General features: G+C 44.5%; 1 protein-coding gene across 2 annotated transcripts in view; it reads right to left on the bottom strand.

Moving 5' to 3' along the window:
• Positions 1-14073, bottom strand: part of SMTN (smoothelin) — a 106569-nt gene extending 92496 nt beyond the window's left edge. For both annotated transcript variants that reach the window (XM_066603756.1, XM_066603757.1), the window contains exon 1: positions 13939-14073. In XM_066603756.1, the coding sequence (XP_066459853.1) occupies positions 13939-14040 (102 nt within the window). In that variant the 5' untranslated portion in view covers positions 14041-14073. The remainder of the gene's footprint in view (positions 1-13938) is intronic.
• Positions 14074-18138: the final 4065 nt, after the last annotated feature.

Raw genomic sequence — 18138 nt, 5'->3', positions numbered from 1 at the left:
TACAACTACTTATTCCTAGAAACCAAGGTGATGCTACACAGAGAAGACAATTGGCTCAATATCATTCTACCAGTCAGTTTTATTGCTTTGTACATGGGGAAAACATTAAGACAGGTCAGTCTTGATATAACATTTAAATGTTGTGCATTTCCCTCTGTTCTTCATTTCCCCCCACCCAATGAAGGGCTCTGTGCTCCAGAGGATTTGCAAATATTTTTCTGTTTTGCCTCTATAATACTTTTGTCTTTTTTAAACAAGTATTTATAGTCAGATTTTTCTGGCTAACACGGTAACGCGCTAATTTTGCTGAACGTATTAAAGTAAAATAATACATCCCTCGTTTTAAAAGTGGTCCAATGACAACGGACTGTTCTACAATTCTTGACAGCTTGACAAAGGCTACAGGGGTAGCTGAAACGTCGCTGTTTTTTAATGATGTGGGAGCCAATAAAGACACATCTTTGGATGTTTTAATACCTGGAATGACATTTGGATTTGAATCCAGTCCTGGCGGGGTGTGCATCTAATACACCGGTGAGGGTGAAAGAGGCGAGTGCTGCAGCTTTCCCATTTCTTGTGTTCTACAATTCTTGTCATTTTACCCACTCCTTTAGAACTTACTATTTGGTGGTACTTTGTTTGGGCCAGCGTTTGTCAACCTTTCCAAGTATCTAAGAGCTGGACCCCTGAATTCTCCCAGAAGTGATGCTGCAATGTCTCCTGATACATATAGGTACTCTGATCCAAGACCGAGCGAGTCCACATTCGAGTCATATTGCAGTCTTTGAAGAATGCTATATGTGAACTCAACCTTAGGGTATGAGCAAAAATAGTGGGCATTTTCCACACCAAGATCTGCCCATGACTTTGTTGCAGATTTTCACTGTGGATGTCACCAATTACAATGAAACGAAATGAGTGTTGGAAATCCTTGTCTGAATGGCGTTTTGGAGGTAAACATGGAAGCGCCGTTCAGATGAACAGGCCAGGCTAGTCTGATTTCTGCAACAGTCAAGCCCTCCATACCATACACTCCAATAAGGCCTCGCTCGCCATTTGAAGAAGCCGTAGACCTAACGCTTTTACTCCTTGACAAATACTTTAACATCTGTTACACGGCACTTTTTCTCTCTCCATTTCATTTTGTTTTCCACTGAAACTAGTTAAACATTTCCAGGGATTGTTTTCCCTTGCTCATCTTTAATACACTGAGAAGCTAGAAGTGGGAACGCAGCCATAAATTCCTCTTCGAGAAATTAAAACACCTGAAGAATCCAAGTTTTTATGTGGTACCAGGGCCTAATTTACATCTGTGCCATGAGGAAGCTGGCTCACATTGAGAGGGATATTCCTAAAATTACAACAAAAAGCCAAGTAGGTAAAAGTGATGTAATCTTCATATATGATGCCTGGAAAATTCTGCTAAAGCTCAAGTGTAACATTTCAGTGGAAGAAATAACTATGCAATACTATATATAGTACGTTCACATTGTATCCACCGAACGGCACGCAGGCAGCTCACTACTCTACACAGGATAGATTTGTTGCAGGAACTTTGTGGCTGCTGGGGCCGTCATACGAGTTCTTCAGGGTTTTAGGTGCAGTTTTTGAAGCACTAGAAGTTGATTCAAAAAGTTTTTTCAGTCCTTCAGACTTTCTCCTGTAGGCAGGGTTCTCATGTATCAAAACCCAGTTGTGGCTCAAACTCCACCTAGCCGCCCCTCCAATAGTTGCATCATCATGCCAACCTTAACTGCAAGATTACGCAACAATTGGTTGCAGCGGCTGGATCCGCCTTAGCTGTAAGATGGTTTTGAAGCGCAAGAGCGCAGCCTTATGATCCTCACCTGATTTTTGCTACAAAAACTACATTAAGACACCTGAACACGCATGCAGGTGTTCTGGATAAAGTGAGGGGTTTAAGCCACCCCTGGAGGCAGTTTATCTCCCCAAAACCAAGGGATATGGTAAGTTGCACTTTATCTCCCCCAACATCTGTCATAGGGGAGAGAGTTGGGAAGCCCCCATACATGCTAGATGGATGGCCAGTTCAGGGTTCATTGCAAATGGGCTGCAGGTTAGACGGCCTCCATTCCCTCCAATAGAGGCCGTCCGCACAGCAACTACAACAAAACAGTATGCTGCGATTTTTTCCTCCGCTCACAGAATACGCAATTTGTCTTGCAAGTGTGACAAAAAAAAAAAAAATTTACCTGCCTTTGAATGGCTGCGTTTTGCTGCGGACGCCAATCATAGATTTCGCAATTGGAACCTGCCTGTGTGAGCCAAGTCTTACACACGGAAAATATCTGCTGTGTGTAGACATCTGTTAAAATCCAACCCAACATCTACTTTGCTAGTACTGCATTACACTATGGATTTTCTGACACACACACACACACACACACACACACACACACACACACACACACACACACACACACACACACACACACACACACACACACACACACACACACACACACACACACACACACACACACACACACGCGCACACACACGCACACACACACACACACACACACACACGGGAAAACAATTTTTTCCATCTCTGCCCCTCTCATCCTATTGCCTGCCATCCTCTAGGCATCTCCTATGTATATTGCAGTCCCTTCCATGCAGTGCAGCCTCCTGTTTGGTGCTCATCAGGTACCATCTTACGCATAGCCCTATCTTTGAGTACATTAAATTGAAGCAGCCATATTACAGCTCTGTGTTGAACAGAACCATAATAAGTCCCCAGCCATGTCTGGGTGGTCTAAGGCAGCCATAGATCTTAGGGTCATTTTACAGAGAACGAAATCATTGGAACGAGCAAACGACGACAGTTGTTATAATGCAGCCTTTTTAAACGATCCTTACACATAAAAATCATCGTTCATTAGTTTGCAAGTTGTCAGGTCTGTATAAAATGGACAAATGATAAGCGAATAAATTTTCATTCCTCGCTCAATCTTTGGCTGTATTTACACAATTATCGCTCAGCTTTGCATAATCCTACAATTTTTTGAATAATTGTTCCATGTAAAAGGGCCCCATGATAGCTATAAGCTGAACAGTTACTCATTCTGACCCCAATGTTTAACCAAGCATGAATGCCAGCGCTGAGGGCAGGGATAGCAGTCACACTGACAGAGGTCGGGAGCACTGATGCCACTGTCCTGGGCGATCTGGGAGGCACAACACTACCAGCAGCACAGGTGCTCGCCAGGGCACACTGACAGCAGCAGGGTTGCCATCACATCAGCGCAGACAATCAACAGCTGTGGGCGTCACCTAGGCATCCCCTCTATCTGACCACGGCCAACCCAAGTCTCCACCCCTAGTTCCGGTGGAGACAAGATACAACGGTACCATGATGCAGAAGGCGATGGCAGCACACTACGTGGTTACAAATTCACGATGCACGACATGCAGAAAATGGTGAAGTTATTGTAACATGACAACATTGCAGACTTCACCACACTTTTCAATCAAAAGACAGGATTAGCAGCAAAGCCCAGGACAAGATTCATAAGGAACTATATTTGAAAGTTCCTTTTTACATTGCCATATGCGGTTTTTCATATAATCCTAGAATGTCAATGCACGCTGAGGGAAAACACCAACAAAGTAAATACGTCTGCACATTTCCCTTTAATGTCAAATATGTATAAATATAGCAGTAGAAGTTTCATAAGTTTGTAACTGCAAGAATGTACACATTTTACCATTAAATGTATCAAATCAGCAGTCTAAAAACTGCAAACCTATATAGTTACAAACCAAAATTCCAATTGCCCAAATGTTTGCCAAGTTTCTGACCACTAGAGTATATAATGACACTGTTGTACCACTGAACACTCTGTTCTATAGAGAGATTAGAGACAGACTTCGAAATATCACAAATTCCACTCAAAGGCAAATTATACGCAAAGCATCTGTAAACATTTTACCTCCACATTCCCTGCAGAGATACTATAGTGAAAACAAGTCCAGCCATGAGCTTATTGAAAAACAATGGCCCTTTCCAAACATGAAGGAGGAGAATTGTGGAATTTCAGGTCTACAAGCCAAAAGTAGTGACTGCAGAGTCAGCTCCCCTAAACTTAGGCTCCCTGGCTCCCGCATGCTGCCCACTCTGCCATTCACTACTAGAAATACAAAGCATTAACAGAATTACAGAAGGTGAAAAAAATCCAGGAGCTCGGTGCCAGGGCGCAGGTACATACCTGGCATTCCTAAACTTACAGGAAATCAAAGGGCTCCCTTCACAGCCATTAACTCTTCTGCTGCCACACTGGCAATAGAAACATTCTGAATTACAGTCTAGAGCCACAAAAAGGTTTAAAATAAATAAAAACGTACTTACTTGATAGCTATGTGAGGTTAGTATTATCACCGCTGTGACACATACCGCATCCACTTTTATTCTTTTGACCATTTTTAAAATTTACTTGAGCCAAATGGCTATCTCTTTGAATTTCAGGTTCATAAAGCACCAGAAAACTGAAGAGAAGAAACTAAATACTGACCATGCTACACATTAGGCCCAATGCACACGGACGGATTTGTACTGCGGAATCCGGATCTGCTTCATCGCCTACCGACGGCGCGGGATTATCTGTACTGCACATATGCGCCAATCGGAACATCCGCAGGACAGATGAAAAGAATCTGGACAGGTACCCTGGGTCACCGGCTGGGCACAGGGTTGGATTCCGCATGCGGAATCCGATCCGGGCCGTGTGCATTCGGCCTTGAATGGTTTTCTAGATTTGCTAGCGGTTCTCAAAACAGCTCCACATCTGTCTACAGGCCATACGTGGTAATGCAATTTACAGATATTCACTTGGGAAAAAAAAACAAAAAAAACCCAAACAGTTCCTTCCATGGACAGACAGAAAAGCAGCAGCAAACATTCTTCCTAACCCTAGACAACTCATCTGATGTTATTTTATGTTGCTGTACTTGGGGACGCTTCATTCACAATAACTTTATATAATACAGTCAAACCTCTAGTTTCGTTGGTAATCCGTCCGAAAGTAATTGGCCAGACGTGAAACCAATGAAACTCGAGGCAATTATTTCCATAATAATCAAAAAAAACACACCAAACCACATTTAATAGAGAAGTATGGTTTTTAATACCAGGTTAGACTGCCTGTTCCCAGGCGGGTCTTCATTGCGTTCCCTGCAGCGATAATCCGGCCGCGGGGAATGCAGTGAAAGCTCTTCTTAGCGATGCTATGGAGAGCGCTCCTCCCCCCCCCCCGAGCAGAGAATCATTGCGATTCTCCGTTCGCGGCCCACAAATCGCAGCATGCTGCGATTTGCCGCGATAGGCTGACAGCGGAGATCCGTCTGCCGGCTCCTGCTCCCGGGCAGTGGAGATCCGCCTCAGGATACCGCAACACCCGTGGACAGTCAACCTTACTGTGTGTTATCTGTGCTGTTACATAGGACTGCGGGTCACATCACTGTTATCTGTCCTAAATCATCACCATGTAATCTGGGTGAACATTGCCACTTACATTGTTGCACTGCAGTACTGTTTTACTAGAGCCCACAGCGACGCTGGAGAAGGGTGGGTAGCGTTTCAGGATCAGGACATGCTGAGCAGGAGATCACGCGGGCCGAGGCAGCAGCGAGGCCCCGTGGACCAGCAGCCACCAATGAAACTGGAAGCAGCCAGTGAAACTAGAGGCGAAATTCTGGCTTGTAAGATCAGTAAAACTGGAAACCGGCTAAACTAGAAGACAACGAACAATTGGGCCCATCTGGCATGGTTTGGTCCCATCCAGAGACTGAGCCATTCAGCCGCGGAGATTCCCCTTTTCTGCTCCCTGAACAGAGTAGGAAAGCAGAATCCCAGCGCAGGTGTGAAACTCCCCTAACATCTGCCAGTGATCAGTCATTATCTTTTGAGGGGTAGTGAAAATGTTACACAATTTACAACATACTCCATCAACTCCTCTGGACACACAGGCGCTGCGCTCTTCGGAAGACAAAGCTCTGATATATGTAACTGAAAGCAGCCATGCACCTGTGTGTCCATCATGTGCCAAGGATAGGTTATCCCCTTCAGGTAAAGAGTGAAGGTTCATATTACAGCAAGCAGATCTATTGAAAATCTCAAGGAACTGATTCAGAAGGATATCAAAATTTCATAACTTAGGTAGTCAGTCGTAAATGGAATATGGGAGGACATGACAGACTGCTTGGGAAGCGAATGGTAGGTAAGAGTGGGGGTCAGATAATGTTTAAAGGGAACCTGTCACCAGGTACATGCTGCCGAACCACAGACAGCATGAACCAGGGACATGTATGTATACTGCGCCCATGTATGTCTTATTCTGAAACGATGCCATGTTTCAGAACATACTTGGAAGTTCAACTTTGAAGGGAGCTCCAAGTGAAAAGGGCAGAAGCATGACCGCCTCTCTCCACCTAAATCCTCTAGAATGACAGCTCTCCCCCTATACACAAACTGCTGTCACTCTAGATGTCAGCAGGGACAAGTGAATGATGCTGTGCCCATGTTATTCGGTGTGCCCTTCCAAGTATGTTTATTCTTAAATGCCACAGTGTTTCCAACCATATACATGGGTGCACTGCACATACCTGTCCTGGGTTCATGATGCCCAGGGTTCGTGCAGCAAGAACCTGGTAACAGGTTCCCTGTAATTGTTTGCTTACAGTAAGGGAAATGTGATATCTAAAGTTTATAGCCTGGAAGGGACGGGGTTTTGAGCTACATCAATTATATGACAAATTACTTTTTATAGTGCGATCTAACAAATAAGTGCCAGGAGCCAGTAATCCTAGCTGCTTGTAATTACAAGCGCTGACCACTCATTAGGACCTGCCCTGGGGAGCGACGAGAGCCTGCTCCTATCCGAGACAATACGGACTTCTTTTGCGGCTTTCTCCGCCACTGCTGCCAATGATCGAGTGGTTGGTGGTGGTTGGGGGGGTGAGGAGGGGTCTGGGTGATACTTGGGGCAGCAATGCTAGAGAGCAGGAAAAGAACTTTTGAAAAGCCCAGTGCAGAAACTGACATGCAGTACAGAATTTATAACTGCAGCAAGTCAATTTTGGCAGCGGGGTAAAATCTGTACCAGTCTGCACGTCAAAGTCGGCACCAGATGGTAGGGATTTTGTGCTGGGGATGTGTTTCCGAATATTCACTGCAGACATTCCGCAGCATGTGAAGCCCTGTGTGGATGTAGCCTCACCTATGTGAATTCAGTGCAGTCTCCATCCGTGTGGACATAAACCAGGAGGAACGAAAGCGGGCAATTATGAGCCAAGACCTCTTTGATCTGTATCTCGCATACTTTCCATCCCTGTCAGTCTTTCACATTGGGTAGGAAAGCAACGATGACAGCCCTTTGTATCCAGGGTAAAAGACTAAAACAGAGACAAACTATTAGTCGCAGACCAAAGTCGTCTCCATAAGATATTCACCCCTAAGGTGCTGTCCCGATCTCCATACGCATGCAGTTTGTGAACCTTCGCCCTCTCAGCAACTGCCCTAGGGTATAATTTTAAAAGAGTTTCAAAGTGTCAGCCTTTCACAATCTGTTATTTCGATACTATATAATCAATCACTAAGAGCCTGATCTACAATCTAATACATCAAGTTTCATACAGACAAGTTATTATCAGAAGTTTACCACCCAAGTATGACAAAACAAACAAAAAAATGACAAAGCATTGTATGTATCCCATTCAGTCTGTTGACATGGGAGCCTCCACCTCCGAACGTGTCACATCCTCCCATGTCATAAAGTACACAGGACAAAGCAACTGATTGATAGACACAAATCGTGCCAGCTATAACCTGAACGTGATTCATTATGATCTCATGTCATGTAGTAATTTTTTTTAATTAAGCTCCGAGTTCTGAACGCCTCCCCCAAGTCATGACTGCTTACACCTAGGCTGTGAAGCAATAAGAGCAAGAACTTAGAAGCCAACTGTAACATACGGTAATTACTGAATGAGGGGCATCCAAATTAAAACGAAGAGTGCCATTGGAGAGGTTTATGTCAAAATGTGCTAAGTCTAAAATTATTTTTATGACAAATTTTATCCTCAAGTGCCAAAAATACCTGGCTTGTGTTTATGACCATGTTTGGTGCTTGAATAAAAGAACGATGTTTTCCCATAAAAGATTTTAAAAGTCAGACTGGAACACACGTAGGTTTTGAGGCAGTTTTTGGTATAGATTTTTGAGTCAAAGCCAGAAGTGATTCCAGCAACAAGAAGAAGTAGGAGGCTGCATTCACACTGCTGATTTGCTGCAGATCTGCGGCAGATTTCACCACTTCAATCTGAATTCAATTAAAAGCATGAAGTCGGCTGCAGATCTGCACCAAAATCCATCACAAGTCAGCTATGTGTGAACACACCCCAAGGATGGGTTTACAAGGGGCTGAAATACTGCAGATTTACCATGTGGAATTTGTGCACAGAAAACCTGCAGCATTTAAAGTACAAGCCCTATGGAGGAGATTTAAAGGGAATCTGTCACCATGTTTTTGCGCCATAAGGCAGTGCCAGTCACACTGATTACAGGTATTAGTTTGCCATATAGTATTTAATTATAATTAGCATTTAGAGACAGAACTACTGATACATATTCATGAGCTGCAGACTAGTCACACCCACCCCACCCTCCAGCCAATGATTGGCAGCTCTCCATGCACAGTAATAGGCAAACAGCTGTCAATCATTCTTATGTAAATGAATGCAACTCAAAATCCATTAAGCCTCATTCACATGATGACATTTCATAGGATTCCATGTCCAAATCTGCATCATTTAGCATGCTTTTTAAAGCTATGAAAACCAATGCTGTATTTTACACAATGCCAACTCTGAAATACGTTGCGGAAAAAAAAAAAAGAAATTTACATGTCAACTCATGGAGCTGTATCCATGTCAGGCTGCAGCGCTGTTGACTGAGGGCCAAATCTACATGCAGATCAGCATCAAAGTCTGCAGCAGAACAGCAAGGCTCAGCTTTGTGGTCCTGTCATGGATTAAAAGTGTCAAATCGAAAGATCCAACGTGACAGACTAAGCCTGTGTGAACGAGGTCTTATATCTACATGGGTATGTATTGGTGTTATCCATAATAGTTTCTGCAAGTCCCATTAAGATGACTAGGACAGTCACAAGTTTCTACCACATGTAACATTCATTTTCCTTAGGTTTAATGAAGCGTTAGAATCTGAAATCAATGTGTGACGTATTTTAGACCAAGGAACCACCTGCAACTCTTTTGCTAACTGCGGCCTTACAGAAACCTCAATGTTCCCTTAAGGCTGGATTCACACGAACGTATATCGGCTCGGTTTTCACGCCGATCCGATATACGTCGTCCTCATCTGCAGGGGGGGGGGGGTGGAGGATGGAAGAGCCAGGAGCAGGAACTGAGCTCCCACCCCCCTCTGCCCCTCTGCACTATTTGCAATGGGGAGAGGCAGGACAGGGCAGGGCTAACTCGCAGCATTTAGCCCCGCCCCCGTCCCGCCTCCTTTCATTGCAAATAGTGCAGAGGGGTGGAGAGGAGGAGAGGGGGCAGGAGCTCAGTTCCTGGCTCTTCCATCCTCACCCCCCCCCCGCCCCCGCAGATGAGGACGATGTATATCGGCTCGGCGTGAAAACTGAGCCGATATACGTTTGTGTGAATCCAGCCCACAGGGAGCAAAATTTTCACCACAAAAAAATAATAAAATGCAATATGCTAGAATCTTTTAGGCGGTCGCCCATCATCATCAAATTCTGTCATAGTAGAACATGAAAATTGTGTTCACAACTCACCACGGATCCCTAGTCTTATGTGGCTTTAAATTCAAGCAGAATGGGTTCCCATATCAGATCCCCTCTATCAGCTCAAAATTACCCAAGAGTCCATTTAAAGCATACTTGAGTTTTCAACAAGTTTTCTAAAAAGAAGTGATTTTTCATACAGGATGGAATTGTCCAGAAGACGCAGAGCAGGTCTGGATTTTGTCTATTATGGATTTTGTTGCATTTTTACCTGTGGAATGAGTTCTGCTAACCGGCTTACGTTTTTTTTTCTCCCATGGACTTTAATTGCAGAATAACATTTCTTGTATATTAGAAATCTTTCTTAATTCCGTAGCAAAATCTCGACTGCAGAATCTTATCTTGGAATTTTGAAGTAAAGATGTGGATTTTAACAGGTGCGGAATTCAAGCCCCATAGAGATTACATTGTGATGCATGTCAGCACAGACCAATTTTGTCCCATGTGAAAGGTCCCCAACGGCTCTCCCTACTCATTTGCTGCTGTTTGAACCTAGTTTCATATTTTTAAGTTCCGATTTTCAGATTGTCTTCTCCATTTTTGAGCTGCCCTGCTATTTACAATATACTTTCAGGGATGGGGAATTTAGTAAGCCTAGTATTCTGCCAGTAGTTCACTGTCTTGTGCTTTCTTCCCCTCACTTCCCCTTCCCATGCTACATTGCCGTCTCTAATCCAAGCAGCAGGAAGGTAGTATCTGAATGCCTGTCTCTCTGCTTTCCCAGGACAATTCAGGTATTCAGACACATTCTGGCCAAATGTTTAGTTAGCCCAAAAGTAATGTACCCACTGACAGCAGGAGAGGCAGATATTGTGGAGATTGCAGACACAATGTCTGCTGATCTCAGACCTGTGTGATAGGGCACACAGGCGGATTTACATTGCGGAATCAGGAGTGAGCGTTCGTCTAGTGATCCTGCAGCAAATACCACCAATAGCATGCTATGGCAAAATGCTTTTTCCTCTACATGAGCAGAAATAAATTGCGATTTTCCACTAATGGAGGAAAAACGGCAGCATGCTCTATTTTGGTGCGGTTTCCGCATGGACGGCTTTCAGTGAAGTCACGGAAGCCGTTCCACCCACAGCCCATCAGCAATGACACTGCGGAAAGGTTGCGAATTCTGAGTCATCGCCTAGCGATGACGCAGGTAGAAGCCGGGATTATAAAAAAAAAAAAAAAAAAAAAAAAAAAGGGAAACTGTGCTGTGCATGTCCAACGGCTGTGCGGACCATCTACAGTACTGCCGGGCCAAGAAGAAAAGCAGGCACGCACAGATGCCAGCTGGGCACAGGGTAGGATTCTGCTGCAGGCTTCCAAATGGAGATTCCGACCCGGTCATGTGCAGCTGGCCTTACTACAGAAGCTCAGTACCTACCCAGTTTCCTGATCTGTGTGTGAGAGCCTGGCACTTCCAACCTTTATTGTTGCTCACACCTTCGCAGTTATTGGCATTCTTACTGCTTATTTTGAGCAGTAAAATACGCCGACTACGGGATTCATAAATCCTGCTTCCACGAAGCGATGGTTGTGATTGGCTCTTTGAGTGCTGCCTTCATTGGCTGAGCTGCTCAGCCAATCAAAACAGTGCTCGAAGAACCAATCACAGCCATTGCTTCATGGAGGCAGGATTTATGAATCCTGTAACCAGGAAGTGATTCTGTGTGGGCAGCCGAAGACTGTGGAAACCGCAAGGGAGCTCTGAAGAGCAGTGGGCCTGCTGGGTAAGTGACTCAGCTAACTTTCGTGAAAAGCGCTGTAAAAATGCAGTAATTGTGTTTATATGGCCCTTTTTACACACATAATGCATTCCTATTGACTTTTTTTTATGAATAGTGACTAGGGCTTAATTTCGGGGGTATGGCTTATATTTCAAGCCTCTCAGAAAATCCTAAAAATCATGCTTGGTCTTATTTTTGGGGAAGCATAATAATAGACAGTGGATTGCAGAGGGGCTGGAAGGAAGACCCCTAGTGCCAGACACTTCACTTTTGATTTACAGTGGTAAAGCAACAAAATGTTTACTAGAAGTACATTACAAGATTGATGAGGCACACACAGGCTATTATATTAGAAGTTGTCTGAAGAGTTAGTGCCTCCTTAACAAGGTCTGTCCAAACTGACAACATTATACATGAACTCGAAGGAAGTAGAAGTCACTGAAACAGTTCAAAAGCAACCAGGATGCCTTCGGCTGCCTGCAGTTGGCCGGGTTGGATCCCCTGCAAGAATTCTCGAGCGGGATCCAACCCGCGTCCCTACAGAGACCAGTGTGGCTCTGGCTCTGATGTGCCGGCTACTGCCCAGCCAGCGCATGCGTGGAGTGGAGCAGGCGCTCTGGGAGTGACATTTCTGTGCGGGCCTCTGTGAGACCTGCACGGAAATAGAACATGCCGTGACTTGTTTTCCGCGTGTGTTTTCACGCAGACGTCTGCATAGGATTGCGAATTGTAATGCAATCCTATGCAGGCGGGCACGGGCGGAAATTCTGCGAGAAATTCCGCCCATGTGCAGGGGGTCTTCCTTGAGTAGAACAATATAACGTCATAGTTAGAGATTACTTCAGAGGGATTGAGGATTCAGGGATTATTCTGATTGCCAGATTTGGAGTAAAGAAAGAATTCTCTTTTCCTTAAAATGAGGAAACCTGGCTTCTACCTCATTGTTTTTTTTTAACCTTCCTCTGGATCAACATTTCAGGATGATAGGCTGAACAGGATGGACACGTGTCTTTCGTTTGCCTTTTACAGACTATACATGTCAAAAATAAATAACTGAAAAACAAGCGCTAATGTTGCACATGAGAAGGATTAGTCTTTGAACCTTCCTGGTGAAGACAACAGCAATAAAACAATATGATCCTCACCAGCTGAACCTAAACAGAAGAGATCTATATTTGTAACATTTCTAGAAAACTGGAAGAGACGGGCATTCTTGGAAGAGTCTAACGGAGAAGACGAATGGATACAATATGTTCATGAGTTCTAAGACTTAAGACCCCATCAAACAGACAAGATACCAGTGAATTTATTCGTAGAACGACCAGGGACTAATCTAGTGCACAGAATGAACTAAGGTCGGCTTGACATCTGCGTCGGAGGTTCGGTCACAGATCCGCCTGAAAATACCAGAAGCAAAAGAGCTACATACAGCCGGTGGACCCCATTATAGTCAAGGGGTTCATCCAGCGCTGTTCCCCGAATGGCACAGGATAGTAGAACGCCAAGTGCGGATGTGAAACACCTGAACCTACATTGTAGCATCACTGCCATAATCCCTCAGTAATAAAGACAATAGGAAAGAGGACAAGTGCTGGGAAGTAGCCTAATCTCCTGTATGCAGACGCTGCAGAGTCATCAGGAGCAGTCATTGCCTGATCATCAGGTGAGCCCCGGGCAGGAACACTCACATCCCAAGGAGCGAGTCTGGGAATGGGACTCCAGGAGAGCTGACAAGTTACAGAAGAGTCCGCAGGGATGTCTGGGCAGCAGGAATACAAGGGATCAGATACACTGTTACAATAAACCAGCAATGCTGCCTCAAGTCAGAGGGAGAAAATTCCTTACATCGTACTTATTCTAGATGCTGCAGGATGTGACTGTTCTCAGTAGGGGAGAAAGTAATCCTGTAGATCTAATATGATCCCTTTTAATGGATTAACAAGATGATGGGAGAGCAAGATTCAGATTACTGAGGATTCTTCAGCAGGCTATAAGAATATATATATATATATATATATATATATATATATATATATATAATAAAAAAGGTACAGACATGGGGTGATTAGTTTGCACTAAGTCAAAGGAAAGTATGATCAGGGTACGATCATTCGATCCTGGCACTTAGGTGGGAAGTAAATCCTTCTGAACGAATCCCTGAAAGTACACGGCGATCCACCGTCCGCGGAGTCTGCAGAGAGCAGCTCTCCCAGGATAAGCGGGGAGACGAGCAGCAGCAGCACCCTCATCCTGCTCAGGCAGACCTATCACTTCGTACACAAAGAAGTCACACTGCCAGTAGCAGAGATAAGAGATGAGCGGACACGGCAGCGCAGCCCCCGGTGGAGAGTGCAGGGTATAACTCCAGCACTTACCAACTTGCGCAGTGAGCCCTCGTCCAGGGCGGAGAAGCGCTCGTCAGACATGACTTTGTCACCACCGATCACCTCGGGTCTCCTGCTCCAGCCGCTATCCATAGACTTCTGAGCTTTCTCCCACACTACAACTTCAAATCCCTGCGTTTCCGCTCAGCTCCCTGCCCACTAGCACACCCCTGAATTGACATCCAATGACATTACGTGAATAAGCGTTATGTCACGCCCATCTGACAGCGGAGTGGTTGAATCAAATCTCTAGTACACGCCTTCTCGCAAGGCGCGCCGGGAGTTGTAGTTTAAGACAGCGAGCTACAGTGTGTGCAGGTAAACAGGACTGGTTTAAATTAGAACTGTCATTTGCAACGGTTCAGAGCGCCGATGAATGGGGCTGCTGTGTGATGCGGGCCGGGGAGGGACACGGGGGTGTCATCGGGAGAGGCTCGGGCAGAATGACAGCATTCAGCAATAAATGAGTCACGTGGATTCTCCAGTAAATTGTCGGGATCTTATATATACCTTAGGGGAATTCTCCACACCCTTTGCTTCTTCTGCAGGCACCCTGCCAGTATTTATCTGCTTTATCACATACACAACTCACTATAGTTATTTATCTAGTTATCTATTTATTAATGGAACCTATCACCTCCCTACAGAACTATAAACTAAGTTACGCTGCTGTTAGGAGTGGTGAAAGAGCTGGGTGATATGTATTTTTTTTTAATACTCACGCACTCCTGTGATGCAGAGTAGTCACCCGGTGAGGATCACAAAGACACACGAATATCTGACCTTTTTCAGGTCCTTGTGCACGCGCTCTCCCATAGACTTCTATAGGAGAGCGTGCGCACGGCAATCCAAAAGTCAGATTTTCGTCCAGCGCACAAGCTTCAGTGGTGGGCACTGCAGGAACCAGGTCAGTATAATAAAACATGTCCCGCGGCTTTGTGCCACCTCCCCTAACATGACCATCATAACTACTTATCCTGTGTGAACACCTTAACAAAGTACAGAATGTGAGAAATAATGGGGAGAAAGGTTTGTTACACCGTCTCCCCCAAAAATTGAATAAAAAGTGATCAAAAGATGCATGTACCCCAAAAAGGTACTAATACAAAATGTAGCTTGCTTGCAAAAACCGTGTCGTAACTGTCACGCTGTGCTCCTGGGACCTGTAGTTCCATGGGTTTCTAGTCGCACACTGCTGCAGGTGTGGTTGATTTGGCTGGTTAATAGTGTGGAGTTCTCCAGCCAATCACCACCGGTCAGCTGCATATAAATACCTGACTACTGGTCATTTATACCTTTAACATCTCCTAACTTATCAGGTCTTACCAGTCTGCATGCTTTCAGTTTGGTTTCTGTCTGTATTTCCCTTGTCTGAATGCTGTGTGATGTGATGTTTTGCTTTGTGTGAACTATGTGTGTTCCACCTGTCTGTTGGATGCCATGTTTGTTTGTCCTACCTGACCATTGGTGGGTGGATGCCTGAGCCTTGTCCTGTCTGTTTGGTAGATGGATGCTAGGACTTTGTTCAGTCTGTCTGTAGGTGTTTAGATGCCTTGTGTGAACCAGGTTCTGCATGTTTTCATCTCCACTTTTCAAAAGCCATAACCTTTTAACTTTTCCGTTGACACGGCCGTATAGAGGCTTGTTGTTTTTTTTAGGCAAACTATGTGTGTGTTTGGTTTTTATATATATATATATATATATATATATATATATATATGCGCAAAATATTTTCTTTTTACATTTTTTTTTTCTGCACATTTTATATCCCTGTAATGCATCCTTCTGTACCGCAATGCCTTATTGCCTTATCACTTAGAATAGCGATCATAGCTGCTGGCAAGCTAGTGGACGCCAGTATTTGACAACCCATCGGCCCTCTATGATTACATTGTGGGTGTCCAATGATGTCAGAGGGAGCGCGCTCCTTCTGTAAACCCTTTACCTACCGCGATCTACACAGATTGGGCCATGTAGGAGGTTAAAACGGGGATCGCTCTCCTTATGAGCTCCTGGTGTTGCAGTAATCGGCTATCGGTAACTCAGGTTGTGATCCCGTGCCAACCACATGACATAAGTTTGTCCTGTTGCGTTAAAGGGGTTGTCCCACGAAAGCAAGTGGGGTTCAGCACTTCTGTATGGCCATATTGATGCACTCTGTAATATACATCGTGCATTAAATATTGGCCATACAGAAGTTATATACTTACCCCCTCCGGTGCTGGCGTCCCCGTCTCCATGCCGACGATCAAACTTCTCTGGTCGCACGAACAGTCGTGCTTGCTCACAGAGGAACCCTCTTCTTGATGGTCCGGGGCTCACGAGCTGCGTCCTGGCTCCTCCCTCTTCTCTGCGTCATCACGTAGCTCCGCCTCTGTCACGTGGTGCCGATCAGCCAATGAGGTGGCTGTAATCGGCAGTGGAATGCAGACTGGAGAAGAACATCCACGGTGCACCGTGAGAGAAGACCAGCGGCGCCATCTTTGAAAGAAGAATCTTCAAAGCTGCAGAACGGGGATCCAGGTAAGAGGAATTTAAAAAAAAAAATAACACATGGATGGGGCATTAGTGTGGACTAACTGGGGGTCTGTGCAAAAAAAAAATTCTGTTTTGCCGCAGGACTACCCCTTTAAGTACCCCACAGACAGGATGACAACCCACGTCATGTTGTGTCAGGTGGTTAAACGTAGAAACTATATAAACTTGGCATCTCCATAATCATAGTGACCCACAATAAAGCGCACGTGTTGTTTTTACTGCACCATGAGCACTGTAAAAAATGTAATCCTCAAAACTGCACAATTATGTGTTTTGTTTTTTTTTGTTTTTTTTTTTTTGTTTGTTTTGTATTTCACCATGTTTAAACATTTCAAAGGCCTCCCTCACCCAGGCGTTTGCAGAAATGCTGCATTTACTGCTGTTTCAGCAGCGCTGGCATCCATTATGCCAGCACTTTGAGCACAGCTGAAAACGCAGCCAAGGTTGTTTGAAAAAAATAAAATAAAATATACTCACCTAGCTGTTGCTGTCTGGTCCCTGCCGCTGCTCTCCGGAGCTCCCTGGCACTTGTCAAGCCGGCAGAGGATCTTCTGCTAGTGACAGCGATTGAATTTCCCGCATCCAGCAAGAGATTGCTCTAATTGGCTGAGTGCCAGCTGGCTCCACCAATTACAGCCAGCACCTCTGGTTGTTTTTCCATTTTTAATGTTTATCACTGACCTACCTTAAATGTATTATATTCAGGTACATGTGATGTTTATTGGGAAACCAAATATGTGGGGGTTATATTATTGTGTTTTAATAGTTTTTTTTTAGTTTTGTATTTTCAGGTAACAAAAAACATGAATAGATATTATTCATACAGCACCAAATACAAACAAACATCAAAATTACATAGACAAGCAACAAAAGTGATAACCGGTGTATCACAGAATAATCATGTTGATCTTCTGGTGCCCAGTTATTATGTTCTTGCTGATACCCATTTAGGCCCCCTGTCCATGGCCAAGGCAGAATATAATTTGCCACAGGGGAGGAGGGGGGAGCCCTGACAGGTATCCAAGATATCTGATAGGCTCACTGCGGCAATCTCAGCATGTTGTGATTTAAATCCCACGAGCGTGATCCTCGCTAGTGGACAGGCAGCCTTACTCATTAATGTACAGTATCTTACAATAGTAGTGCTGCCATGGGGTTTGGGGCATTAAACAAAGGCCCCCAAATGTTATCCCTCTAGCAATGTTAACCTGTACATGGGAAAATCCGTGTCAGTTAAATACAGATGGGGTTTTTAGGGCATTTCCAGTGTAAGGGAATAGACTTCCTACCATAAAACATTTAAGAGTCTATAAAGACTTCTGCTGCAGTTGATGATGGGTAGAAGCGCAAAAGACACTCCAGGGAAACTCCATTTAGTTGTGAAGAGTTGGTTCTCTAGACTAGTAGGATGTTAAACCTGGACATTCCCAGGCCATGTGTATTAAAGTACCCCATCTAGTACAAATGTCACTAGTAAGAGTACAGTCACATGGGGCATAAACGCTGCAGATTTTCCACTGTGGAACTGCATGCGGATAATCTGAAGCGCTAGCAAAGTGGATGAGGATTTAGGAAATCTCCAAATGTTGTAGAAAAAAAAATTGTGCAGACTGATTGCGCCATTCTGTGCGCCAAAAATAACAAGTTCAGTCT

This window comes from Eleutherodactylus coqui, chromosome 5 (genome assembly GCF_035609145.1).
Source record: "Eleutherodactylus coqui strain aEleCoq1 chromosome 5, aEleCoq1.hap1, whole genome shotgun sequence".
NCBI lineage: Eukaryota > Metazoa > Chordata > Amphibia > Anura > Eleutherodactylidae > Eleutherodactylus > Eleutherodactylus coqui.
This window is presented reverse-complemented; position numbering and strand designations above follow the sequence as displayed.